Raw genomic sequence first — 23,831 nt, forward strand, 5'->3', positions numbered from 1 at the left:
ATATATCTCATAACACATTCCTCTTGTATTTTATTAGAATCCCCATCAGCTGTTGCTACAGCAGCAGCTACTCTTCCTGGTGGTCCACACAAATCATGACATAATACAGAACATTAACAGACAGGAACAGAGGACAGAACTATACAGATTTAAAATAACCAAAAAAAGGTCCTACAGTTAAACTATGGTCCGTGCTATCCAGAATCGTTGGGACATCCCTACCCCATTGAAGTTGAAATGTATAATGGTTAAGGATAGGATTAAGGTTAAGGTTAGGGTAAGGGATGTCCCAAGAATGCTGAATAATACTGACAGTTACATTATCTTAACTTCTTACACCATCTTTCCTGGAAACACAACTGAAGAGAGCGACTGTTGTCCAAGCAGAGACCTTTATGAGCACACTACCAACTGAGCTCTGACTGACACCTGGAAACATGCCAACCGGGACCAGTGGTACTGAGCTGGTTCTGTTGGAATCAACTTGAAAAGCTTTATGGCCCCTTCATAAGGCCTTCGTAGATGCTTCATAAACCATTCATAAGCAAACGTCATGCTACATGGAAGGTGGGAAAAGGGCTATGCCACATTTGAATAATATGTAGTATAGAATGTATGGATCATCAAATGGACCACGTGCAATGTGTAGACATTACCTCCTCAGTCTTCCATGCATGGATAGCATTCTATAGGTCAATGAAGCAGTTGCCTTGAAAACAACTCTTAAGTTAATAGTAACCATACTGTTAATGTCAAAGTTGTTACACTCATGGAAACATTATGGAAATTTGTGTGAAAAGACCATAAAGCGGTTTCTTAACACTTGTGGACTAAGAAAACTTGTTAAAAAAAAAAACAGAACCTTGCTGTAAAAATGATGAGGCCCTTCCACCACTTTCATGTAAGCAGTTTTTCATGTGTTCTCTTGCGTGTTCGTTTGACGAACTACACGCCACCAACAGGGGAAGAGAACACGTACTGTGGTGTGGTCAGTCAACGAGGTGAAACATTCTGAAACATGATAAACATGGCCGCGGAAAGATGTTTAGTGGTGTGGGTACTGAAACTATTTTTGTCCGCTCACACAGGAGCAATAAAGTCTCAGTGCACAAAAAATATCCACCTCAGGGGGTGCTGTAGATCCCTCAGCACCCCTACATCCCACAGCTATGGGAGTGAAGAGCTGATATCATTATTTATTCAACATCACAATCAAATCTGTTCCACAGAACAGAGTTCCAACTAAATGTTCCGTGACGTAGCACCCTCCTAACTAGATCCCTCGTCATCCACACTTGATTAAAAATAAATATTATTTGTTGACATGGAAAGTGTTCATTCTAAAGGCCAGGAATTATTTACATTTTGGATTTGGAACATCAAATGTGTCCTGAGCAATTAATCATAGCATAGCCTATTACAATGTTTGGTGGAATTGGATCACACCAATAAATCAACACCTCGCCATATCGACATTAAACAGACTAAAACTTTGTGCTTCAGTTGTTAACTTTAGAAAATACAGATTATTCATGTAATTCTTTGTGGAGTACAATTAACATTTTGTTGAGAGAATGCCAAGAGTGTGCAAAAGCTGTCATCATATATATCTCAAATATATTTTGATTTGTTTAACACTTTTTTGGTTACTACATGATTCCATATGTGTTATTTCATAGTTTTGATGTCTTTGCTATAACCAAATGCATGGACAAGTGATATATGCATTTTCTCATCGTTCTCCTTAACATTTATGTAACCAATGGAGACCAAGTGAAAACAGGATATTAATCTAAAACACTATATCCATCAAGCCTTACTGTGCCCATATATAAAACCTAGGAACTATCATTATTGTCAGGCTTTTATTTGTCATTACAAATAATTTAAGCGATTCTTTGCGGCGCCCCATTCATCATCTGCCATCTGCAATCTGACTGCATCGGAGGCTCTGGGATCATCCCGTATATAATTATGCTCCACATGCCTGAGGAACAGGTGTTCTCAGAGAGAAGAGGGGAGAGAGAGACAGACCTACAATCCAGCTTGGAAGTATGTTGAAGCTACGTTAGCATGATAGCAACTCATAAATTGGAACATTCCAACATATTTTTGGAGAATAGTGCAACATCTGGTGGCAGCAGTGATGATTTTGTTACAACCTAGAACTAGCTATTTGGCTGAATGTAAATTGTATGTCATTAGAGTTTAAATAGCCAGTTTTCCATGTAGTTCCAGAAAAATCATCCAGTCTTTCATTCAATCACCTTATATATATATATATTTTTTTTTTAAGCCCCCCCCCAAAAACAAACCCATAATCTTCCTCACTGGACATCATCGTCATCAAAAAGGTCTTCAAAATCTGTGAAGAAAAAAAGCAGATGCATGCATTTAGAATAATCCGTGATCTTCACAAGTCATTGTCTATGGAAGTCAATCCCCTAAAAGCTGTTATCAAAAACCATACTTTGGCAATACTATCAAGGAAAAGACAGAAAACAGGAAAACAATACTTTAAGCCAAATGAAAGACTTTACCAAACCAACCACGTGTACATTACCTGCACTCTAAGACTGGCTGTTAAAATAGACACAAGTAACTACTTCATATGTTACATGTTTATAGGGAGGCAGCAGGTAGCCTAGTGGTTAGAGCGTACAGATCAAATCCTCAAGTTGAAAAGGTACAACTATCGTTCTGCCCCTGAACATTGTAAATAAGAATTTGTTCTTAACTGACTTGCCTAGTTAAATAAAGGTTACATAAAATAAATAGGGAGGCATGTTTAAAGGGACATATCTTTTTCTTTTAGGAGCCACATTTCAAGATACTGTGGAGCTCTCTTTGTACATCTCAATTGGGAAACGTGTAGCCACTTAATGTACCAGACCTGGGCTCAATTAGCCTAGTATTTTACATCTTTAAAGAAACTTTGGCCATTTGATTGAGCCTGCCTGGAGTGCCAGATGGGTGGGTTTTGCACTTGTGAGACTCTTTGATTGGTTTCATTGTGCCATGCAAGATCAAGCGCAGATTAAGAGTGTAAATAAAACAATTACTATTTAAATCCAGGTCTGATATGCAGCCTGCTGTGTACACAAATGCTGTATTCTACAATATTGTCTGTAAACGAATGCAAGAATGTTTTTCTAAATCAACCTTAAACCCAGTGATTCACAGAGCTCTCCTTGAGCACCCCCAGCCAGCTGATTCAAAAGCCCCTCATTAGTTAAATCAGCTACTGCTAGTTCTGGAATAGATCAAAGATGTGGACTGGCTGGGGGTATTCCAGGAAATACTTTGGATTAGGAAAACAATGCTCTAAACTAATCAAAATAAAAACAAAAATAAAAATGTATTTATTCAAACAATCCACTTCAAGTTTGAGGGAAGCATCTTCAACTAGACACAGTCTATTACAACAAAGAGGTAATACATAAATTCTGTCTCCTATAAACAAACGTCTTGCATAACAGCCCTGAATGTTCCAGCAGAGGAGGTCTAGGTAGGCTAGTGAATCAGACTCCATTACTTACTTTTGTTTTTCCAGGTTTCCATATTTGTTTGTATTATCATCTGTTTTACAAAATTAAAAACATTTAATAGAAAAACTAAATGTGGATGTTCTAAGTCCACAACAATTCTTAAAACACACCAGGAGACTATTTTTTTAGGTCTGGGAAGAAGAGGTTTATTTCCAATGTGACAGTGGATACTACATAGCCGGTTCCAAGCTGCGTCCATCTGCTCCCGCTCAAAGGAAACACAATTGAATACATTGGCTAACAACCAATGAGGCCTGCCAATTAAAACTATGCACATCCAATCAGTTACATATTTCCAATATGACCACGTGCATACCCATTTTAACCAGGTGTGCCTAATAACATGGTGCATATCTCTCAAACAATACAGTTACCCTTTAATTCCAGTATGTACATAGCAAGAGGATGTTGTTTAGCTGTTTCATATAGCACACATGTAATGATAGAGTTGGATTAATGAAAATATCATTCTGCCAGGTAAGCATAGACTACTATGCAGTTAACATTTAATTCAGAAGGATTTTGTGAAAGCCTTTCCATCTACCAGGGACTAGTTTCCATCTAGATTTTATCTATCAGATAGGATTAAACGTATAGAAATAGAATGAATAGAACAATGGTTTGTCTGTTCTGTTCATTATATTTCTGTGCATTTTAATCTTACTTGATAGGCGAAATCCAGATTACTTTTGAAAAAAATGGGCCCTGAAGGCTGTTTTCAAAACATCGTCGCTAACGGCTCCACAAAGTGGTAGACACGCGCACCGCACACAGACAGGGGCATTATCGTTGCCTCTTCAGAAAGTTGCAGGAAATACAAAATACTTGTGCATTCTGTTCATTATGACACACTTGGGCAAATATATATATTTTTCAATATATTTTAGTTGATTCCCTATCAATTTCAATACATTTTTGAATATTGTTGTTCTGTTTTAATGTCTGGATTGCGTCGGCATTCTCCAGATCGCAGATTTTATAGACATATGGTGAGAAGAAGTAATGTTTGATGTTAGTTTGCCTCAAGACAGGGATCACACTACATTATAAAACTACCTTTGTAAAATAAAAAAACAGGAGTGATGGTTTGGGGCCAGTAAAAGATGCTTCCTGCTGCTCCAGAAGCCAACAGAGTTCTGAAGAAACAGAATGGAGGAGGTGAGCTGTTGGAGGAAGGCCTGCACTAATGGATTCAATCTGCCCTGACGACTCGGCTCATTTGGAATACAGGTCAGCTGCTCTGCTTAAAGGCAACAGCCTCAACCCATTCCAAGTTCCAATGCCCTACCAAGTCAATGTGTTTACATTACAGTTGGATTGATGCTGTGAGTGTTAACATGATAGGAGTTTCAGGGTTGATATTGTAACAAACCATCTCTACGTATGCAACTGAATGATTAACCCTTATTGAAGCAGTGGTTAGCTAGTCTGCCTACGGGCTGGGAGACCCGCAAGGGCCTCAATACATTATACACCGCTACCGTTCGCAAACAGATCACTACAATATCAAAATTATGCATATATTTGATACTGTTCAGTGATGTTTTAGTAATTTTAGTAGTTTGACTCTTAATGTTTGAAAAGCACAAAAGTTATCATTGCTATTATTTATTTTGAGTCAGCAACATTACAAATTTAACCACACTACAACATTACAAATGAATCTGACTATTCTGGTCAGATGTCTATCCACGGATGCTAAATTTCGCATGGGACGTCAATGTCAATTTCTGCTTGTTGAGACGTCATATTACCATCTTACAACCATTTAAAAACATTTTTTTTTACAAGGACAACATCAATGTGTCTATGAAAGACATTTTGGTTATCTGGTCAATTAGCCGTGATTCCTTTCTCGAACTTCATATTTAGTTTGTTATCTTGTTAGTTAAAAAAAAGACACCTTTTTCAAAATCACTAAAGAGACATCTAGAAAATATACTTGTATTATCAGTACACAACCTGACCATGACGTCACAAAACATGTCCGAATGACGTCATTGCAACCAGCTTTGTGTCCTGGGCGTGGGCGTATCTTTCTGAATAAAGAGTGTCTTCAAAAAGAGTGGTAGCATATAGCAGGGTTTCCCAAACTTGGTCCTGGGTGCACATTTCGTTTTTTGCCCTAGCTGTTTCAAATCATCCAAGTTTGATGATGAGTTGGTTATTTGAATCAGCTGTGTAGCGCTAGGGCAAAAACCAACGTTTGAGAAACCCTGGTATATAGGATGCAAGGCGGACATGGCCCTGACCAATATTCACAAGAATGTAGCAGCACCTCTGTCTCTGACAGGATAGATAGTTCCATATTTACTATGGGAGATGTAGAGTTATCATTTCACCCTAACAGGTGTTCTTAAATCTTACCATTGAAAAAGTCTGCATGAACTGCCTTCTCATTGGTGGCCAGGTCCATGAGCAGTCCTGTACTCCCCCCGGCCTGTTAGGATAGAAAGCAGGTGATGGAGGTGAACTCAACGAGCACACAGTTAAAGAGACGGGCATCTCTGAGGGTTGCTACTATTAGCTATTCAAGTATTGCCTAGTCAGATCATTACTCTTGTTCCAGCTGGCTGATAGGCATTAGTAGGTAGGTACCGTTTTGAGTAGCACAAAAAAAACAACTTATGACCAACCTTAATGTGACGATACTTTCAAATCTTCTCTCATTGATTGAGACAGGTGGCGCTCACCCGTCTCGATCAATGAGAAAAGATTTGAAATAGACAAGATGGCGGCGTACACATTGTTGGATTACTTCATGGAGCAAAATGTTTTTATTTAATAACAGAGTGTTTTCTAAATTCAAAACAAACCACTTGCAACTGGACACTGATATTTTAGAAGAAGATACATATTTGGCCGAATCTAGAAAGAAGATGATAAATCGGCAAGTTAAGGTTTGCTACACGAAACAGTACCTAGCCTCTACCGTAACAGGACACCCAGTAATGGATACCTCTTTGTCTATTTCCCATTATCTGGTGTACAATCTGTAGCTATGTGTGTGTTCCTGGGGGTTTCCCTGTGCCAATGGACAAAGTATGACTTCAACAGCTAACATTAGTTAATCCAGCTGCAACTAAAGACAAGACAGCAACGTTAGTGGTGAGCTGAACCAGAATCTGGGTTTACAAAGGAGACGTTGAATATGGCAATTCTCCTTTAAGCTCAGGAAGCAGCTAATTCAACTTGCCATTCACCAGCTTTTCAAGTTTAATAAAGTCCAAATGTGACCCGATCCAGGAAACTAGGCGTATGTCGCAAGTCTTGACTTCACAGGAGAGCCTTTTGAACGTCATTTCTTTATTTTTATCAAAATGTGTTTTTTGGCAGAAATGCCTTCAGGAACATGTGAACTTTCATGCACCTTAATAATATCAAACGTATATGTCATCTGTAAATACAAATAAAATTGTTAAATTACCAGCCTAGTTGGTTTAGCCACAGAGAAAGTCAGCAACCTTCCCGCTAGCCATGATTGGCTGAGATAATGAGCGGACTGGATTGGTCAGCGGTGTTGCATCTTGTGTCTATAAAATTAGCTGCTCGTAATGCTTTTTTTTTTTTAGAGCAGTGGCTTCTTCCTTTCAGGTTATGTCGTTATAGGACTCGTTTTACTGTGGATATAGATACTTTTGTACCCGTTTCCTCCAGCATCTTCACAATGTCCTTTGCTGTTGTTCTGGGATTGATTTGCAATTTTCACACCAAAGTACGTTCATCTCTAGGAGACAGAACGCGCCTCCTTCCTGAGCGGTATGACGGCTGCGTGGTCCCATGGTGTTTATACTTGCGTACTATTGTTTGTACAGATGAGCATGGTCCCTTCAGGCGTTTAGACATTTCTCCCAAGGATGAACCAGACTTGTGGAGGTCTAAAAAAAAATCTGAAGTCTTGGCTGATTTCTTTAGATTTTCCCATGATGTCAAGCAAAGAGGCTCTGAGTTTGAAGGTCGGCCTTGAAATACATCCACAGGTACACCTACAATTGACTCAAATGATGTCAATTAGCCTATCAGAAGCTTCTAAAGCCATGACATACATTTCTGGATTTTCCCAAGCTGTTTAAAGGCACTGTCAACTTAGTGTATGTAAACTTCTGACCCACTGGAATTGTGATAGTGAATTATAAGTGAAATAATCTGTTTGTAAACATTACGTGTGTCATGCACAAAGTAGATGTCCTAACCGACTTGCCCATAAAAAAGCCCGACTACGGTTTGCAACTGCACATGGGGACAAAGATAGTACTTTTTGGAATAATGTCCTCTGGTCTGATGAAACAAAAATAGAACTGTTTGGCCATCATGACCATCATTATGTTTGGAGGAAAAAGGGGGAAGCTTGCAAGCCGAAGAACACCATCCCAACCATGAAGCACAAGGGTGGCAGCATCATGTTTTGGGGGTGCTTTGCTGCAGGAGGGACTGGTGCACTTCACAAAATAGATGGCATCATGAGGCAGGACAATTATTTGGATATATTGAAGCAACATCTCAAGACATGAGTCAGGAAGTTAAAGCTTGGTCGCAAATGGGTCTTCCAAATGGACAATGACCCCAAGCATACTTCCAAAGTTGTGGCACAATGGCTTAAGGATAACAAAGTCAAGGTATTGGAGTGGCCATCACAAAGCTTTTTTTATTTTTATTACCTTTATTTAACCAGGTAGGCCAGTTGAGAACAAGTTCTCATTTACAACTGCGACCTGGCCAAGATAAAGCAAAGCAGTGCGACACAAACAACAATACAGAGTTACACATAGAATAAACAAATGTATAGTCAATAACACAATAGAAAAAAAAGGTCTATATACAGTGTGTGCAAATGGCGTGAGAAGGCAATAAATAGGCCATAGTAGCGAAGTAATTACAATTTAGCAAATGAACACTGGAGTGATAGATGAGCAGATGGTGATGTGCAAGTAGGAATACTGGTGTGCAAATGAGCAGAAAAGTAAATAAAAACAATATGGGGATGAGGTAGGTAGATTGGGTGGGCTATTTACAGCTGCAGCGATCGGTTAGCTGCTCGGATAGCTGATGTTTAAAGTTGGGTGAAAGCTCTGACCTCTGACCTCAATCCTATAGAAAATTTGTGGGCAGAACTGAAAAAGCGTGTGTGACCAAGGAGGCCTACAAACCTGACTCAGTTACATCAGCTCTGTCAGGAGGAATTGTGGGAAGCTTGTGGAAGGCTACCCGAAACGTTTGACCCAAGTAAAACAATTTAAAGGCAATGCTACCAAATACTAATTGAGTGTATGTAAACTTCTGACCCACTGGGAATGTGATGAAAGAAATAAAAGCTTAAATAAATCACTCTAATATTATTCTGACATTTCACATTCTTAAAATAAAGTGGTGATCCTAACTGACCTAAGACAGGGAATTTTTACTAGGATTAAATGTCAGGAATTGTGAAAAACGGAGTTTAAATGTATTTGGCTAAGGTGTATGTAAACTTCTGACTTCAACTGTAAATGACTATCACCCATCCAGGAGCACTCACTTTTGTCATCATGAAGTGCTTTGAGAGACTAGTCAAGGATCATATCACCTCCACCTTACCTGCCAGCCTAGACCCTCTTCAATTTGCATACCGCCCCAATTATGTCTACAGACGATGCAATCGCCATCACACTGCCCTATACCATCTGGACAAGAGGAATACCTATGTAAGAATGCTGTCAATTGACTACAGTTCAGCATTCAACCCCATAGTACCGTCCAAGCTCATCATTAAGCTTGAGACCCTGAGTCTCAAACCCACCCTGTGCAATTGGGTCCTGGACTTTGACGGGCCACCACAAGGTGGTAAAGGTAGGAAACATCTCCACTTCACTGATCCTCAACAAGGGTGCGTGCTCAGCCCTCTCCTGTAGTCCCTGTTCACCCACGACTGTGTGGCCATGCACTCCTCCAACTCAATCATCAAGTTTGCAGACGACACAACAGTAGTGGGCTTGATTACCAACAACGATGAGACAGCCTACAGGGACGTGGTGAGGGCCCTGGGAGTGTGGTGTCAGGAAAACAACCTCTCACTCAACTTCAGGAAACAGCAGAGGGAGCACCCCCCTGTCCACATGAATGTGACAGCAATGGGGAAGGTGGAAAGTTAAGTTCCTCGGCGTACACATCACGGACAAACTGAAATGGTCCCACCCACACAGACAGTGTGGTGAAGAAGGCACAACAGCACCTCTTCAACCTCAGGAGGCTGAAACAATTTGTCCTGTCACCTAAAACCCTCACATTCTTTTACAGATGCCCAATTGAGAGCTTCCTGTCGGGCTGTATCACCGCCTGGTACGGCAACTGCTCCGCCCACAACAGCAAGGCTCTCCAGAGGGTGGTACGGTCTGCACAACCCATCACCGGGGGAAAACTACCTGCCCTCCAGGACACCTACACCACCCAATGTCACAGGAAGGCCAAAAAGATCCTTAAGGACAACAACCACCTGAGCCACTGCCTGTTCTCCCCGCTACCATCCAGAAGGCGAGGTCAGTACAGATACATCAAAGCTGGGACAGAGAGACTGAAAAGCAGCTTCTATCTCAAGGCCATCAGACTGTTAAACAGCCATCACTAACACAGAGAGGCTGCTGCCTACATACAGGCTCGAAATCATTTGCCACTTTAATAAATGGATCACTAGTCAGTTTAATAATGTTTACATATCTTACATTACTCATCTCATATGTATATACTGTATTTTATAGCATCTATTGCAACTTGCCTATGCCGCTCGGTCATCCATATATTTTTATGTACATATTCTCATTCACCCCTTTAGATGTGTGTGCATTAGGTAGTTGTGAAATTGTTAGATATTACTGCACTGTCGGGAACTAGAAGCACAAGCATTTCGCTACACTCGCATTAACATCTGCTAACCATGTGTATGTGACCAATAAAAGGTGATTTGATATTTTGCTACAGCGGCTGAGATCTAGTAAGAGGGACAAGTGGATACAGGAAATTAGTTTAAAGACTATATTGTGTCGTACGTCATTAGATATAGTCTCAAATATTTTGTTATCTTTTTTTAAGAGCAACGGGGTGGCAGATAGGATTTAGTTTCTCCCTGTCTGGCCCACACTCCAGTACAGTAGTTGGTGGTAATGCAGCATAACGTTGGATGCCTATCGCCGATAAAACCCACACCGAAGACGACAGTGGTGAGCTGGCTAAATTCAATTAAAGCTAACTTAAAATTCCTACAACCACCAAATACAGCTTGGTTACTTCTAGTGTGAGTTCATACAGAGGAAATCTAACTAGTTACAGTAACCCGCTAACAGGTCATGTTAACGTTAGCTAACATAGCTACCTAACTAACAATTCTGAAGCGTAACAAATGTTTTGCAAACCTCATCAAGATCCACGTATGGCCCAGCTCCTTCGGGGAACATCTCGTCGACTGCTGGCTTCATCACGGTTGAGTTTTATCGGTCTTTAATTGTCATACATGAATTAAATAATTGAACGCTTGAATGTTTAGCAAACTAGCCGCTAGCTAGCTGCCGTCGCCGGTTTTGATGCAGTGTCATATAAAAATATATCCGATGGGGAGACAAGGAACGCGCATGCAACAGAATAAACGTGCCGGGTATACAAGTGCCTCCTAAGGCACATTCACATCAACATTGTGTTTAGTTTAAGACTATGTTAAATGAGACCATATGATGGATTAAAACAATGTTAGGAGTTTTAACATATTAAGACTCGTGCATTTTTCATGCATTCTCTTTTTACAGTAGCCACAAGGTGGCAGTATACATCTGTCCAATCAAGCTCACATGATAGTGATTTCCTTGTAATTTTATTGCCTCTAATGAGAATACTGATTTTTTCAGCTTGTGACAAACATTTTAAATTAGGTCACAACAATTCATTTCCAGTCATAGGATTTAAAATAACGTAATTGTATAATATAATTATTTTTGACAGAAAAGCATTAAACTCAGACAAACTATTACTGTACATTGTTTTCCTCTAACGATTCCTCTGAATAATTAATAGAATGTCACTGAAGTTTGCCAGAGCTAACATATTATTACACAGATGAGGGAAAATATATAACTTGTTTCCATCAACATCTCTTTTGCATACTATGTTGTTGCAAACCAAATGTCCCTGTGGGAAAAGTTCTACTCTACATTACTCTACTCTATCCAATTCTATTGAATCTCCCAGAGGGTCTAATCACAGCCCTGCTGCCTGCTGGCAACCATCCGACTAACATCAATGTTGCTGCTTGTGAAGATCTCCCTGGCTTTGTCGACGGTGGCGGCGGGGAGGGTGCGTGTGCGACCCAGGATCCAGGCAAAGTCCATGTGGAACAGACGCAGGACATCGGTGCAGGAATAGATCAGCGCTGAGTTCTCATAGTCAGTGGAGATGATCCAGTAAGGAGAGTAGGGCAGGACTGTTAGAGACACAGAGATGAGAAACAAACACATGAAGGCATGACGCACAGGATCACATTACGTTTATTCCACAGATTATAACGTGATTGCAGTCGTGATGACTTCTTCAAACTGCAGAAAATGTCGTTATCCCTCTCAAATGATGTCAAGATCAACAAAGTGGGATGAGATGGCCTTCGATTCCTATTTTATATTATTCTGTTTATATGGGCTAACAGGTCCAACTCATGACATCTCCTGACTTTCAAAAAACAACCCCTACCATTGAACTCTGTGGTGAGTGATCTCTACTGCTCAGTTTGTCCTTAAAGGCTAGCATCTTTCTCGTTTTTGTTGACCAATGAATGTCACTTGTTAGCTGGGAAGTCTACACACATGTTTAGTAGGGCACACTGTAGCAAAAACATTTAGCAACGGAAAACAAACAAACAAAATCTCATTGGACAATTTCAGGTAGTAGCTACCGCCCTGTTTTATTCAATGATTTATATATACACTAGATGATAAACAGGGGTCGCTGTTTTGAAGCCCCGTGCCTCCATCTTGGAACTCCCCCACCGCCGTAAAAAAAGACTTAGAAAATAATTTATTAATGTCTACATTTGTTTTTGCCACCTTTATTCTATTACACCTTAATTCATATTTTTTATAATATTATGTGAGCATGAAAATAAAAATATATAAAACATGCTCCTTAAAGTATATATATTTTATTGAAATACTGTAGAATTCCTATTCCTTTGTTCCTTCTGGGAAGTGCCAATATGATGGCCGGTGGCTTCAAAGCCTCTCATTGGCCAATACAAAGCATCAGCAATCCAGGGTTTATTCCATTTCAAACGTTTTTTTCCCTACTGAACAGGACCCTGGTTACACTTGTAAGAAGAAAAGGGATGGCTTAAACCAGAATAGACTGGAGCTCTTGAGGACTGGAGCTGGGCAGTGGCACTCCTGCCCTAGATGAGGTGTAGGACAAGTTCAGGCAGTACCTCCCTATTTAATGCAGTTTCTCCCTACTGAACACAACCCTGGTTGCCCTGCTCTACTGTAGTTATGGTGTAACAGCTGATCATAACACTCACCGTAAGAGTAGCTGATGCCTAACTTGGCTGGGTTCTTCAAGTCCTCTGTGACTCCTGTCCCCTCGATAGTCCTTAGCTCTCCCTTTCTGTCAAAGGTCACCAAAAGGTCAAAAGCATGAGATTCATACCAAAGGATATCAACAGAAAGAACTGTACAGCAACTGAAAGGATCTGATTTTCAACTGAAATGAAATGTGTCACAACTGAAATAAACTGCATGGCTCACTACTTTGAATTTGCGATCAACATTGTTCAGGATAAAAGTGTATGTAATCAAAAGGTGTATTTAGGGTTAAAAAATTCCTGTAACTTTCCCAATATTGCCTGGTTTTCCCAGAATTATTAGGAAATAAGCAGGAAATCCAGAATTTTCCAACCAGGATTTTTGGAAAACTGGAGAATTTAAATTATCGGAATTTTTCAATCCTAGGTGTACGTAATCTACTCACAATATTTCAGAGCTGACCACTCTAATGGTCTGATCAGCCTTCATGGAGAAGTTGGTCTCGATGCACTTCCCCTTCTCAAACTGGGCAGGCAGTTTGGCGATTTCAAACCATCTACCCATGAACTAGAACCATGGGTAAATTAACACAAATGCTCAAAATCTCCAACTTAACATGTTGTTGTGCTTGTTGATTCTTTCTGTGATAAAGTGCAAGTTATTTAAATAAATTATTATTATCATGAACATATCACAGTGAATGTCATACTAAATCTAACTGTCTTACAAGATGAACACTCAACACTACATTAGTCATGGTCTCTTCATTTTCTGATTGACTGGCCATTCATGATTGGCAGGTACAGTAGGTCAATTAATTGTGCCGATTGGTCAGGCAGGGGGTTAGTACCTTTTTCATGCTGAAGGCGGGCTGGACGGCTGGTTCCGGACAAGGCCCCCAGTGGGGAACCTGGGCACTGACGAGGGGCAGGAGGAGGAGAGGCAAGAGGAGGGCAAACAATGGCGTCATGGTCACAGGGGCAGCCGTCACCTGAAAATAATTACTATCAATCAACAGAGAAAACAAAGCTTTAAAAAAATTACATTTTCTGAGGGACAACAGAGAGGAAGAGGCGATGCGAGAGGTTTACTCCGCCCAAAATCTGTCCACGAAAATAAGCCCACGACGTGAGGAATTTTTGTATGGAGGTTAATGAGAGTGTAGAATTTGGTAAACAAAAAATGTCATCCTAATTTGCCACATGAGGCTTATTTGATCGAAAAGACGTTTCGTAATGGTTTAGGTTGTTACAAATCACAGGCAGCCGGTGGCACCTTAAATGGGGAGGACGGGCTGGAACGGAATCATTGGAATGGCATCCAACACATCAAGCACATGGTTTTCATGTGTTTGATACCATTCCATTTACTCCATTCCAGACATTATAATGAGCTGTTGATTCCTGATGCGGCCTCCTGAGTTTACAAATGCACTGATATAAGTGGACGCACTTGGATTTTTGGCAACTTTTTTTAGTTGTGCCTTTTGCCATAGAGATATATAGTTTTAGCATGGACATTTGAGTTGAGGACTTCCACCATTTCAAAATAGTTTTGGTGGAGATTCCTATGAATTTGGCGCAATCAGCCAATGAAGAAGGAAATTAACTACATTTTAAAATGGCGATAGCCTCAATGGTGCTTCCCATGCGGTCACAGATCTATAATGGCACAGATACAAAGATGGATCCTTTATCTACAGTATCTCTAGGGCCTGTTGTTCACATGTGTATCTGCCCTCTCATTGGCTAGAATGGTCCCACCTGATCTCGCCTCCTCCCACCTGCCTTCCATCTTGGATGACATGTATTTCCATTGTTAGAGCGGTCACTTGACTATCTTGTCAATATAATAGAACATTTTTGGGGACAAGAAGTCAGTCCAGGAATAGGCATAATTGGTGAAACTCGCCTTAGATGTTGTTGTTGTCCATTTTACTAATAGAAAGATGGTTAAAGAGAGTAAACCACAGGAAATTCCATCTCGACAGTGTTTTTTCATTGTCGATTAAAATAGTAAATGGAGAAAAGGAGGACAGATGACTTATCGGCCATCATTTCCTCAAATGCAAAATATTAACATATAATATCTCTATCTGTTATAAACGCAAAAGATACAGTATCTCTGATATCTGTCTTAAAATGGCCGGCAAATGTCACTCACACTTTCTCCTAATTAGTCACATTTTCAAGACAGAAAAAAAAAATCTATATAAATGTGTTTCAGCAACAACCATGTAACACACATTAATCATTGGGTTATTTTAGGTTCACTGCTATTTGTAACTATACAGCCATATAGAGATCAGATTAGTTTAATTTCCCAGTCCCTGCTGTTCTCTTCGTCTCAGATGACAAAGATATTCAGCAAACTCTACTTTATTTCTCTTGCTATCATACCAACCACATTCTACCGTTCATTTGAACTTCACAAACAAGTTTTCTAATTTGAACATTGATAGCGTTCATTAATTCGATTTATTTGAAATCCCATACAACAGCGAAAAGCACATCTTACCTCTGTCTCTCTGGTGAGGATATCTGGTCAATTCAGGATGCGTATTTATAAGAGTAGCTTCTCTCTCCTGGGTCACGCCACACTGAAGTCTCTGTCATGAATGAACGTCTTTGTTGCACCCCAGGGCTTATTTCTGACATAAAGTAAACAATTAGCAAACTGGAGTCATGGGGACATATCAGGATAAATGTTATAAAACAATCTGGCGGGATGGAATAGGATGGAATATATGGACTGGATGGAATAGATGGACTGGGATGGAATATGAAGGAATAGATGGACTGGGATGGAATAGGATGGAATAGATGGACTGGGATGGAATAGATGGACTGGGATGGAATAGGATGGACTGGGATGGAATAGATGGAATAGGATGTAATAGATGGACTGGGATGGAATAGGATGGACTGGGATGGAATAGGATGGACTGGGATGGAATAGGATGGAATAGGATGGACTGGGATGGAATAGGATGTAATAGATGGAATAGGATGGAATAGGATGTAATAGATGGACTGGGATGGAATAGGATGGAATAGATGGACTGGGATGGGCAGCACTCTCTGGGACATTGTCGTGAAATATTAATGTCATACTTGGAGAGGGAATCCAGGACCTTTATTTCTTACTTACATTGTGTTGTCTGTTCTTTTTGTTGTTGTTGTTGGTGTTGTTGTTGTTGGTGTTGTTGTTGTTGTTGTTGTTGGTGTTGTTGTTGTTGTATGGTTCACTGGGAAATGTTTGAGTAGCACTCTATTTAGCTGTGCAGACATTACTAGGTATTTACTAAGCAATTTGTTCTAACAAGCTCAGTCCACACAGTCAAATCAAATCAAATCTACTACTACTACAACTACAACAGTTACTACTTCCACTACTACTACTTCCACTACTACTACTACTACTACAGTTACTACTTCCACTACTACTACTACAGTTACTACTACTACTACTTCCACTACTACTACAACAGTTACTACTTCTACTACTTCCACTACTACTACTACTACAGTTACTACTTCCACTACTACTACTACTACTACTACAACAAGTTACTACTACTACTACTACCACCAATACTACTACTACTACTACAACAGTTACTACTTCCACTACTACTACTACTACTACTACTTCCAATGCTACTACTACTACTACTTCTACTACCAATACTACTACTGCTACTACAACAACAGTTACTACTTCCACTACTACTAGTACTTCCAATACTACTTCTACTACTACTTCTAATACTACTAGTATTACTATTACTACTACTTCCAAAACTACTTATACTTATACTACTAATACTAATACTACTACTACTTCCAATACTACTACTACTACTTCCAATACTATTACTACAACAGCTACTACTTCCAAAACTACTACTACGACTACTACTTCCAATACTACTACTACTACTCCTACTTTCAAAACTACTACAACAGCTACTACTTCCAATAATACTACTACTACTACTACAACAGTTACTACTTCTACTACTACTACTACTACAACAGTTACTACTTCCACCAATACTACTACTACTACTACAACAGTTACTACTACTACTACTACTACTAAAACAACAGCTACTACTACTACTACTACTAATACTGTTGTGTCATCGGCAAACTTAATGATGGTGTTGGAATCGTGCCTGGCCGTGCTGTCATGAGTGAACAGGGAGTACAGGGATACCTCACCATATGGTGAACTGAGGAACATCTGGCCTTAACTAACATAACTAATTACTTTCAAATGTATGTTGATTCATATCAGTAGAATTGGCAACTACTGGGAAATCATAATTGTCATATTTGTTATACTTTATTTTATTGTCTCTTATTTCCATAGTTTGTGATTTTTTTTAAAACCCCAAAAACTTTTCATACAAAGTATTTGTTTTGAGACAGTAGACATAAATACACCCCAAGTATTCAGATCATTTTACTGATAATAATTGAACTCAAACCAAACCAACATGTAGTATGAAGCTCCTATTCTGTACCTGTAATCACACAGCTCCACCGTGTAATGTGAAACAGGTGTCAGTTACATGGATGTAGAACTTGCGTAATTATGATTGACAGCCTTATACAACCACTAGACTGTCACGTGCTACCCTAAAGGGTGGCAGAACCCAGTGTGTAAGACAGCTGTGTACACACTCGGGGGGTGAACGTGTTTGATAAAGTGCCGAAGGTACCCCCATCCTGGGACACTAGCTCCTGTTGATGGGCTCCAGGGGTCACGTCCTTACCGTTTACGTAAATGGCAAATAATGCAATGTCATTCACTGGTTTAAGCAGGTAAGTCATTGAGAACACATTCTCTTTAACAATAACACCCTGACAACCGCTATTCCTCCGCACCTTTGACATTGTGCCTTAGTGTCTGTATCACATCCAGCCGTCATTGGGAGTCCCATATGGCGGCGCACAATTGGCCCAGCATCGTCCGGGTTTGGCCGGGTAAGCCATCATTGTAATTAAGAATTCGTTTTTAACTGACTTGCCTAGTTAATTAAAGATTTTTTTTTAACCAAAAATATTTATTTAATCGTTATTCTTAAAGGGATTAAATAGTTTTTTCCCTCATCAATCTACACACAATACCTCATAATAACAAAGCAAAAACAGGTTTTTAGAAATGTTAGCAAATTAAAAAATATAAAAAAATAATGGAAATATCGCATTTACATAAGTATTCAGACCCTTTACTCAGTATAAAATCAAAATCAAATGTATTTATATAGCCCTTCTTACATCAGCTGATATCTCAAAGTGCTGTACAGAAACGCAGCCTAAAACCCCAAACAGCAAGCAATGCAGGTGTAGAAGCACGGTGGCTAGGAAAAACTCCCTAGAAAGGCCAAAACCTAGAAAGAAACCCAGAGAAGAACCAGGCTATGAGGGGTGGCCAGTCCTCTTCTGGCTGTGCCGGATGGAGATTATAAACAGAACATGGCCAAGATGTTCAAATGTTCATAAATGACCAGCATGGTCAAATAATAATAATCACAGTGGTTGTTGAGAGTGCAACAGATCAGCACCTCAGGAGTAAATGTCAGTTGGCTTTTCATAGCCAATCATTGAGAGTATCTCTACCGCTCCTGTTGTCTCTAGAGAGTTGAAAACAGCAGGTCTGGGACAGGTAGCACGTTCAGTGAACAGGTCAGGGTTCCATAGCCGCAGGCAGAACAGCTGAAACTGGAGCAGCAGCACGGCCAGGTGGACTGGGGACAGCAAGGAGTCATCATGCCAGTTAGTCCTGAGGCATGGTCCTAGGGCTCAGGTCCTCCGAGAGAGAGAAAGAAAGAAAGAGAGAATTAGAGAGAGCATACTTGAACCCAGACAGGAAGACCACGTCAGTGACTCAACCCACTCAAGTGACGCACCCCTCCTAGGGATGGCAACAGTAAGCCAGTGACTCAGCCCCTTCAACTTTGTTGAAGCACCTTTGGCAGCGATTACAGCCTTGAGTCTTCTTGGGTATGATGCTATAAGCTTGGCACGCCTGTATTTGGGTAGTTTCTCCCATTCTTCTCTGCAGATCCTCTCAAGCTCTGTCAGGTTGGTTGGGGAGCATCGCTGCACAGCTATTTTCAGGTCTCTCCAGAGATGTTCGGTCGGGTTCAAGTCCGGGCTCTGGCTGGGCCACTCAAGGACAGTCAGAGACTTGTCCAGAAGCCTTCGCCCCAGTCTGTGGTCCTGTGCGCTCTGGAGCAGGTTTTCATCAAGGATCTTTCTGTAGTTTGCTCCGTTCATCTTTCCCTCAATCCTGACTGGTCTCCGCCCGAACAAGGAGAGGGACCGACTTCGGCGGAAGTCGTGACATTGGTACCCTTCCCCAGAACTGTGCCTCGAAACAATCCTGTCTCGGAGCTCTATGGATAATTCCTTCGATCTCATGGCTTGATTTTTGCTCTGACATGCACTGTCAACTGTGGGACTTTTATATAGACAGATGTGTGCCTTTCCAAATCATGTCCAATCAATTAAATGTACCACAGGTAAACTCCAATCAAGTTGTAGAAACATATCAAGGATGATTAATGGAAACAGGATGCTCCTGAGCTCAGTTTTGAGTCTCATAGAAAAGGGTCTGAATACTTAGCAGATGTTCTTATCTAAAGCGGCTTGGGGATTTGATCCAGAAACCTTTCAATTACTGGCCCAGTGCTCTTAACCACTATGCTCCCTGCCACCCTTGGGACAACATACAGTATATAAAAAAATAGAATTTGTCTTCTATTCCGCTAAAATGGTCCTCACAAAATCAACCCCTATATAAGCCCCTTTGTATCCCCAGTTAAGAAGTTTTAAAAACAATTGTAGTCAAATAGATGAGGGGATCAAATTAAAAGCTTTGCTGCACATTTTCGCAAGTCATAGCTTGAATACTGGCAATATTTTGCAATGGTACAGAATCTAAGAAAGTGGTAAGAAGTCAAGTTACACTTCTACCTGTGTAGAAACACACTGTGTATTAACATGTTATTACTTAGTACTTTGGTAGAGCATGGTGCTTACAACAGCAGGATTGTGTGGGTTTGATTCCCGCCAGGGTCACCAACACGGAAAATGGATGCACTCACAACTGTAAGTCGGTTTCAATAAAAGCATCTGCAAAATGCCGTGTTATTTCACTTGTGTAACAACCCGAAACCACTAACATGTCAGCCACTAGCAGGAGTCAGCCAGGAGTTTGTTTCCACAAGGTCCATTTGAACAGGTGCCATACTCCCAACGCTAATACAAACACTAACACACACATTCTCAATTCTGGAATTCTGAGAAAACCCGACTTGAAAGCCATGCATCAGCCGCATAACTAATGAGTTTGACGTATAAATAGGCGTCTATAACCCACTGAACATCACTGAAACAGGTTGATCTTCTGAACAAGTGCAGGTAAGTGGGACCCTTTCCCCCTCTCTCTCGCTCTCTGATGCTTTAAGCTCTGCGATTTCCCACTGCCTGAAGAATGACACTGTGCACACTGTAGATCTGTAGTTGTTAGGCACAATGCATTGCATTCGTAACGTACTTCTGACATAAAATTGACGTATCTTGACCAGTGTCTAGGATAATTGTTTATACAGTATGTTGTTCTTTTTCCCAAATGGTTTTGATATTAATTAATCACTGTATATTTAGAGTCAATTTGCATTGTCCTCCAACGGAGTTGGTGAAAATGTCTCTACTTTTCTGCGTATGTGTTCGTTCCTACCCAGGACCCAAGATGCAGGCTCTACAGGTTCTCTCTCTGACTCTGCTGTCTATTCTGGCCGCTAACGCCCAAACCTTACGCCCTGGAAAATGCCCCCAACCTCCCGTCCAAGCTAACTTCGACGCCGCCAGGGTGACTATACCTAACTTTTATTACTGTATTTGAAGTTGCTCTTATGCATGTGCAGTAGCATTGTAATTCATTGAGTGATAACATGGAATTGTAGTAACAGTGTATTCCACAGCAGGCTACTGAGGGGAGAACGGCTCATAATAACGACCGGAACGGAGCAAATGGAATGGCATCAAACACATAGAAACCATGGAAACCATGTGTTTGATACCATTCCACCAGTTTTGCTTCAGCCATTACCACGAGCTCGTCCTCCCCAATTAAGGTGCTACCAACCTCCTGTGTTGTATTCATAAATTGTTACCTATTCATTTAGTCATTGTTTTGTCATTACATAGTAACGCGTTTGAGCATTTGTGTTATTACACAAATGGAAGAGAGATTGTTCCTATTTCCACTTTAATAAAAAAAAAAAACACTGAATACAATGTTATTACAGCATTACTACACAGGTATACAGCAACTTGTATCTACTTTAAGTGTGACCAAAGTGTTGCCTTCAATCAAACCACTGGCATGTTGTGAGCTGCAGGTATGGATAAAGCCATGGCATGTCAAAGTCAGGAGGAGTAGGGTAAAGTTGCCCCCAGATACTGCTCTTGGGTCAGTTTCGCAACCATTCCCAACAAATGGTTAAGTTTAGGATTGGGGCATGGGAATCTGATCCTAGATCTGTACATAGAGGAAACCTAACCCCTGAGCTCTAAGCCATACCATACCATAGCATCACATTGTCATATAACCTTTGACCTTTGTCTTTGACAACAGTATCTGGGCAAGTGGTACGAGATCAAGAAGCTCCCTGTCGTCTTCCAGAAGGGCGAGTGTACCACAGCTACCTACTCCCTGGAGAGCCCCGGAGTCGTTGGAGTGCTCAACAGGGAGCTGCTGTATGTACATTAAAGAGATCAAGTTAAAACGTTCCCACGAGCAGATGTAGATGAGTGCAATGCAAGATGATGCACTCGTAGAGTATCACAGAGTACCTGTGCATGTGCACGGGTGCGTTTCCATAGCAACGACGTGATAGCTGCCTGATCTGAAGCCACAGAGAAGTTTTGCCTCGTGCAGGAGAGCAGACTACCTTTTATTAACCCAAGTCTAAGCCTCCTATTCAATCAAGTACATGCAATGTAAAACCGCACTGTGGGTTTACTCAGAGTGGTATGTTAAGGACAGGTGGGATGTGATGTCATTAGCAGAAACATTCCCAGTGAATGAGTGCTGTTTTCCTTTATCTGCCATTGATGGAGTAGAGGCCATTGTTGAATGTGTTTAACCTCTAACCTCTCTCTCCCTTTTTTCTCTCTCAGTGCTGATAACACTGTCAGTGCTATCACTGGCTATGCTAAGGCCAGTGACCCCTCTGAGCCCGCCAAGCTGGAAGTCACCTTCTTCGAGGGTAAACACACGTCAAGTCTAATATACTTGTCTCAACATTCTCGTGAGGTAGACCTAAATAAGTCCATTTGACTTCTTAAATGGTCTGCTTCTGACCCATGTCTGGTCTGACCCTGTATGTGTTTGTATAGCGTTTATGTAGTGGGCTGTGTACTGTTAGTGCACGGTCAGGCAAACATATTGACAGGATAAACTTCCACACTCCATCCCCCAGGGGGCAGCAGCAACCTCGTCCAAATGCTGAGCCTTGTTGATAAGCACATCAGCTGCTGCCAATGAAGGTGATGGTCAGTCATAGTAGCAGCTGGTAAGCTGTAAGGCTGCTTGGTTTGTTTGGTGGCCATGAGGCCTTTCGTTTGTTTTTGTCTTTAGTTTGGGCATGTCTTTTGTATTTTTCCTTTTTGCACATATTCATGTTTCGTCATCATCTAAACAATAATAGTCTTCTTGGATGACCAAGAGGTCAAGAAAGACTGAACTGGCCCTGGACCAAGGTAAGGTTGCTGTCTCCCTGAGCACATGTATATTCAACACCAAGGCACATACACAGATTTCTCACAGAAATGCACACATTCAGGTTACAGACCATGTAACTAGGCCTAGGACCCCTAGACAAAGCGAGTGCAACAATATCCTTAGGCTAGTTATGGGTTTCGTAACAATATCTATATTCATATGGACCTCTGTAGAAAAATGTAAAATTATAATCCATATATTTCTTTGAATTATTCTCGTAAATAAACTACTAAATGTATTTGAATATGTTTTCCTCTCCTGCAGACTCTCCCCCCGGCAACTATTGGGTTCTGTCCACTGACTACGAGGGCCACTCCTTGGTGTACGGCTGCACTGACATCCTGGGCACCTTCCATGCTGACTTTGCCTGGATCCTGAGCAGAGAGTCCACCCTGTCCGAGGAGAAACTGGAGGAGCTGTACCACGTGTTCACCTCCAATGGCATCGACATCGACGTGATGACCGTCACCAACCAGAGCCAAGAGCTGTGCGCCAACATGCCTCTGTGGGCCTAAGAGACCTGATTCAGTCTACAACCAACGGATGATTTGGATTCATAACATGGCATGCACATAGACTGCTGTACAACGTCCGATGGTTGATACCTGCATGGTCGTTTTGCGATTGGTCTGTAAATGTTATCTTATGAGGAAATGCAATAAAATTATACTAGAAACATTTATCTGGTGTGAATGTGTACTTTTTCTGACTAGTATTTATAATGATTCCAATCACCTCACTGTTCAGTGAGGTGACCGTATAAAATGGAAGCTTTTGTCCCATTCAGCAAGCAAATGTATGATTTAAAAAAAAAAAGAGAAACCAGTCCAATGATGCAACAAAAGCATAAAAAACATTCTCTGTCACCTTATATGACAATATTGCTACCATATGCATTCCATATTGTCTCACAAGTAAATAGGTATTTAGAGATGAGTGTCCTACTGTGAAT

At 40.8% G+C, this 23,831-nt stretch overlaps 3 protein-coding genes across 5 annotated transcripts; 1 reads left to right on the forward strand and 2 right to left on the reverse strand.

Annotated features, from left to right (window-relative positions):
- Positions 1-5: 5 nt before the first annotated feature.
- LOC129823721 (COP9 signalosome complex subunit 9) lies at positions 6-11,026 on the reverse strand. Its single transcript, XM_055882671.1, has 3 exons — positions 10,931-11,026; positions 5,916-5,988; positions 6-2,365 (listed from the first exon to the last, which is right to left on the reverse strand). The coding sequence occupies exons 1-3, from the start codon at positions 10,991-10,993 to the stop codon at positions 2,328-2,330; spliced, it is 174 nt and encodes a 57-aa protein (XP_055738646.1). The 5' UTR covers positions 10,994-11,026; the 3' UTR covers positions 6-2,327.
- On the forward strand, positions 10,484-23,559 carry apoda.2 (apolipoprotein Da, duplicate 2). 2 transcript variants are annotated; one of them, XM_055882668.1, is made up of 5 exons: positions 10,484-10,738; positions 20,835-20,962; positions 21,731-21,852; positions 22,276-22,364; positions 23,144-23,559. In XM_055882668.1, exons 1-5 carry the CDS (start codon positions 10,699-10,701, stop codon positions 23,392-23,394), a joined length of 630 nt encoding a protein of 209 aa, XP_055738643.1. In that variant the 5' UTR covers positions 10,484-10,698; the 3' UTR covers positions 23,395-23,559. The 2 variants fall into 2 exon arrangements, with proteins under 2 accessions (XP_055738643.1, XP_055738642.1); XM_055882667.1 differs by lacking the exon at positions 10,484-10,738 and adding an exon at positions 11,983-12,265.
- apoda.1 (apolipoprotein Da, duplicate 1) lies at positions 11,367-15,831 on the reverse strand. Of its 2 annotated transcripts, none has more exons than XM_055882670.1 (5): positions 15,593-15,831; positions 13,926-14,066; positions 13,521-13,642; positions 13,072-13,157; positions 11,367-11,988 (listed from the first exon to the last, which is right to left on the reverse strand). In XM_055882670.1, exons 2-5 carry the CDS (start codon positions 14,043-14,045, stop codon positions 11,762-11,764), a joined length of 555 nt encoding a protein of 184 aa, XP_055738645.1. In that variant the 5' UTR covers positions 14,046-14,066; positions 15,593-15,831; the 3' UTR covers positions 11,367-11,761. The 2 variants fall into 2 exon arrangements, with proteins under 2 accessions (XP_055738645.1, XP_055738644.1); XM_055882669.1 differs by having other exon boundaries at positions 13,926-14,079.
- Positions 23,560-23,831: the final 272 nt, after the last annotated feature.

This window comes from Salvelinus fontinalis, chromosome 26 (assembly GCF_029448725.1).
Source record: "Salvelinus fontinalis isolate EN_2023a chromosome 26, ASM2944872v1, whole genome shotgun sequence".
NCBI lineage: Eukaryota > Metazoa > Chordata > Actinopteri > Salmoniformes > Salmonidae > Salvelinus > Salvelinus fontinalis.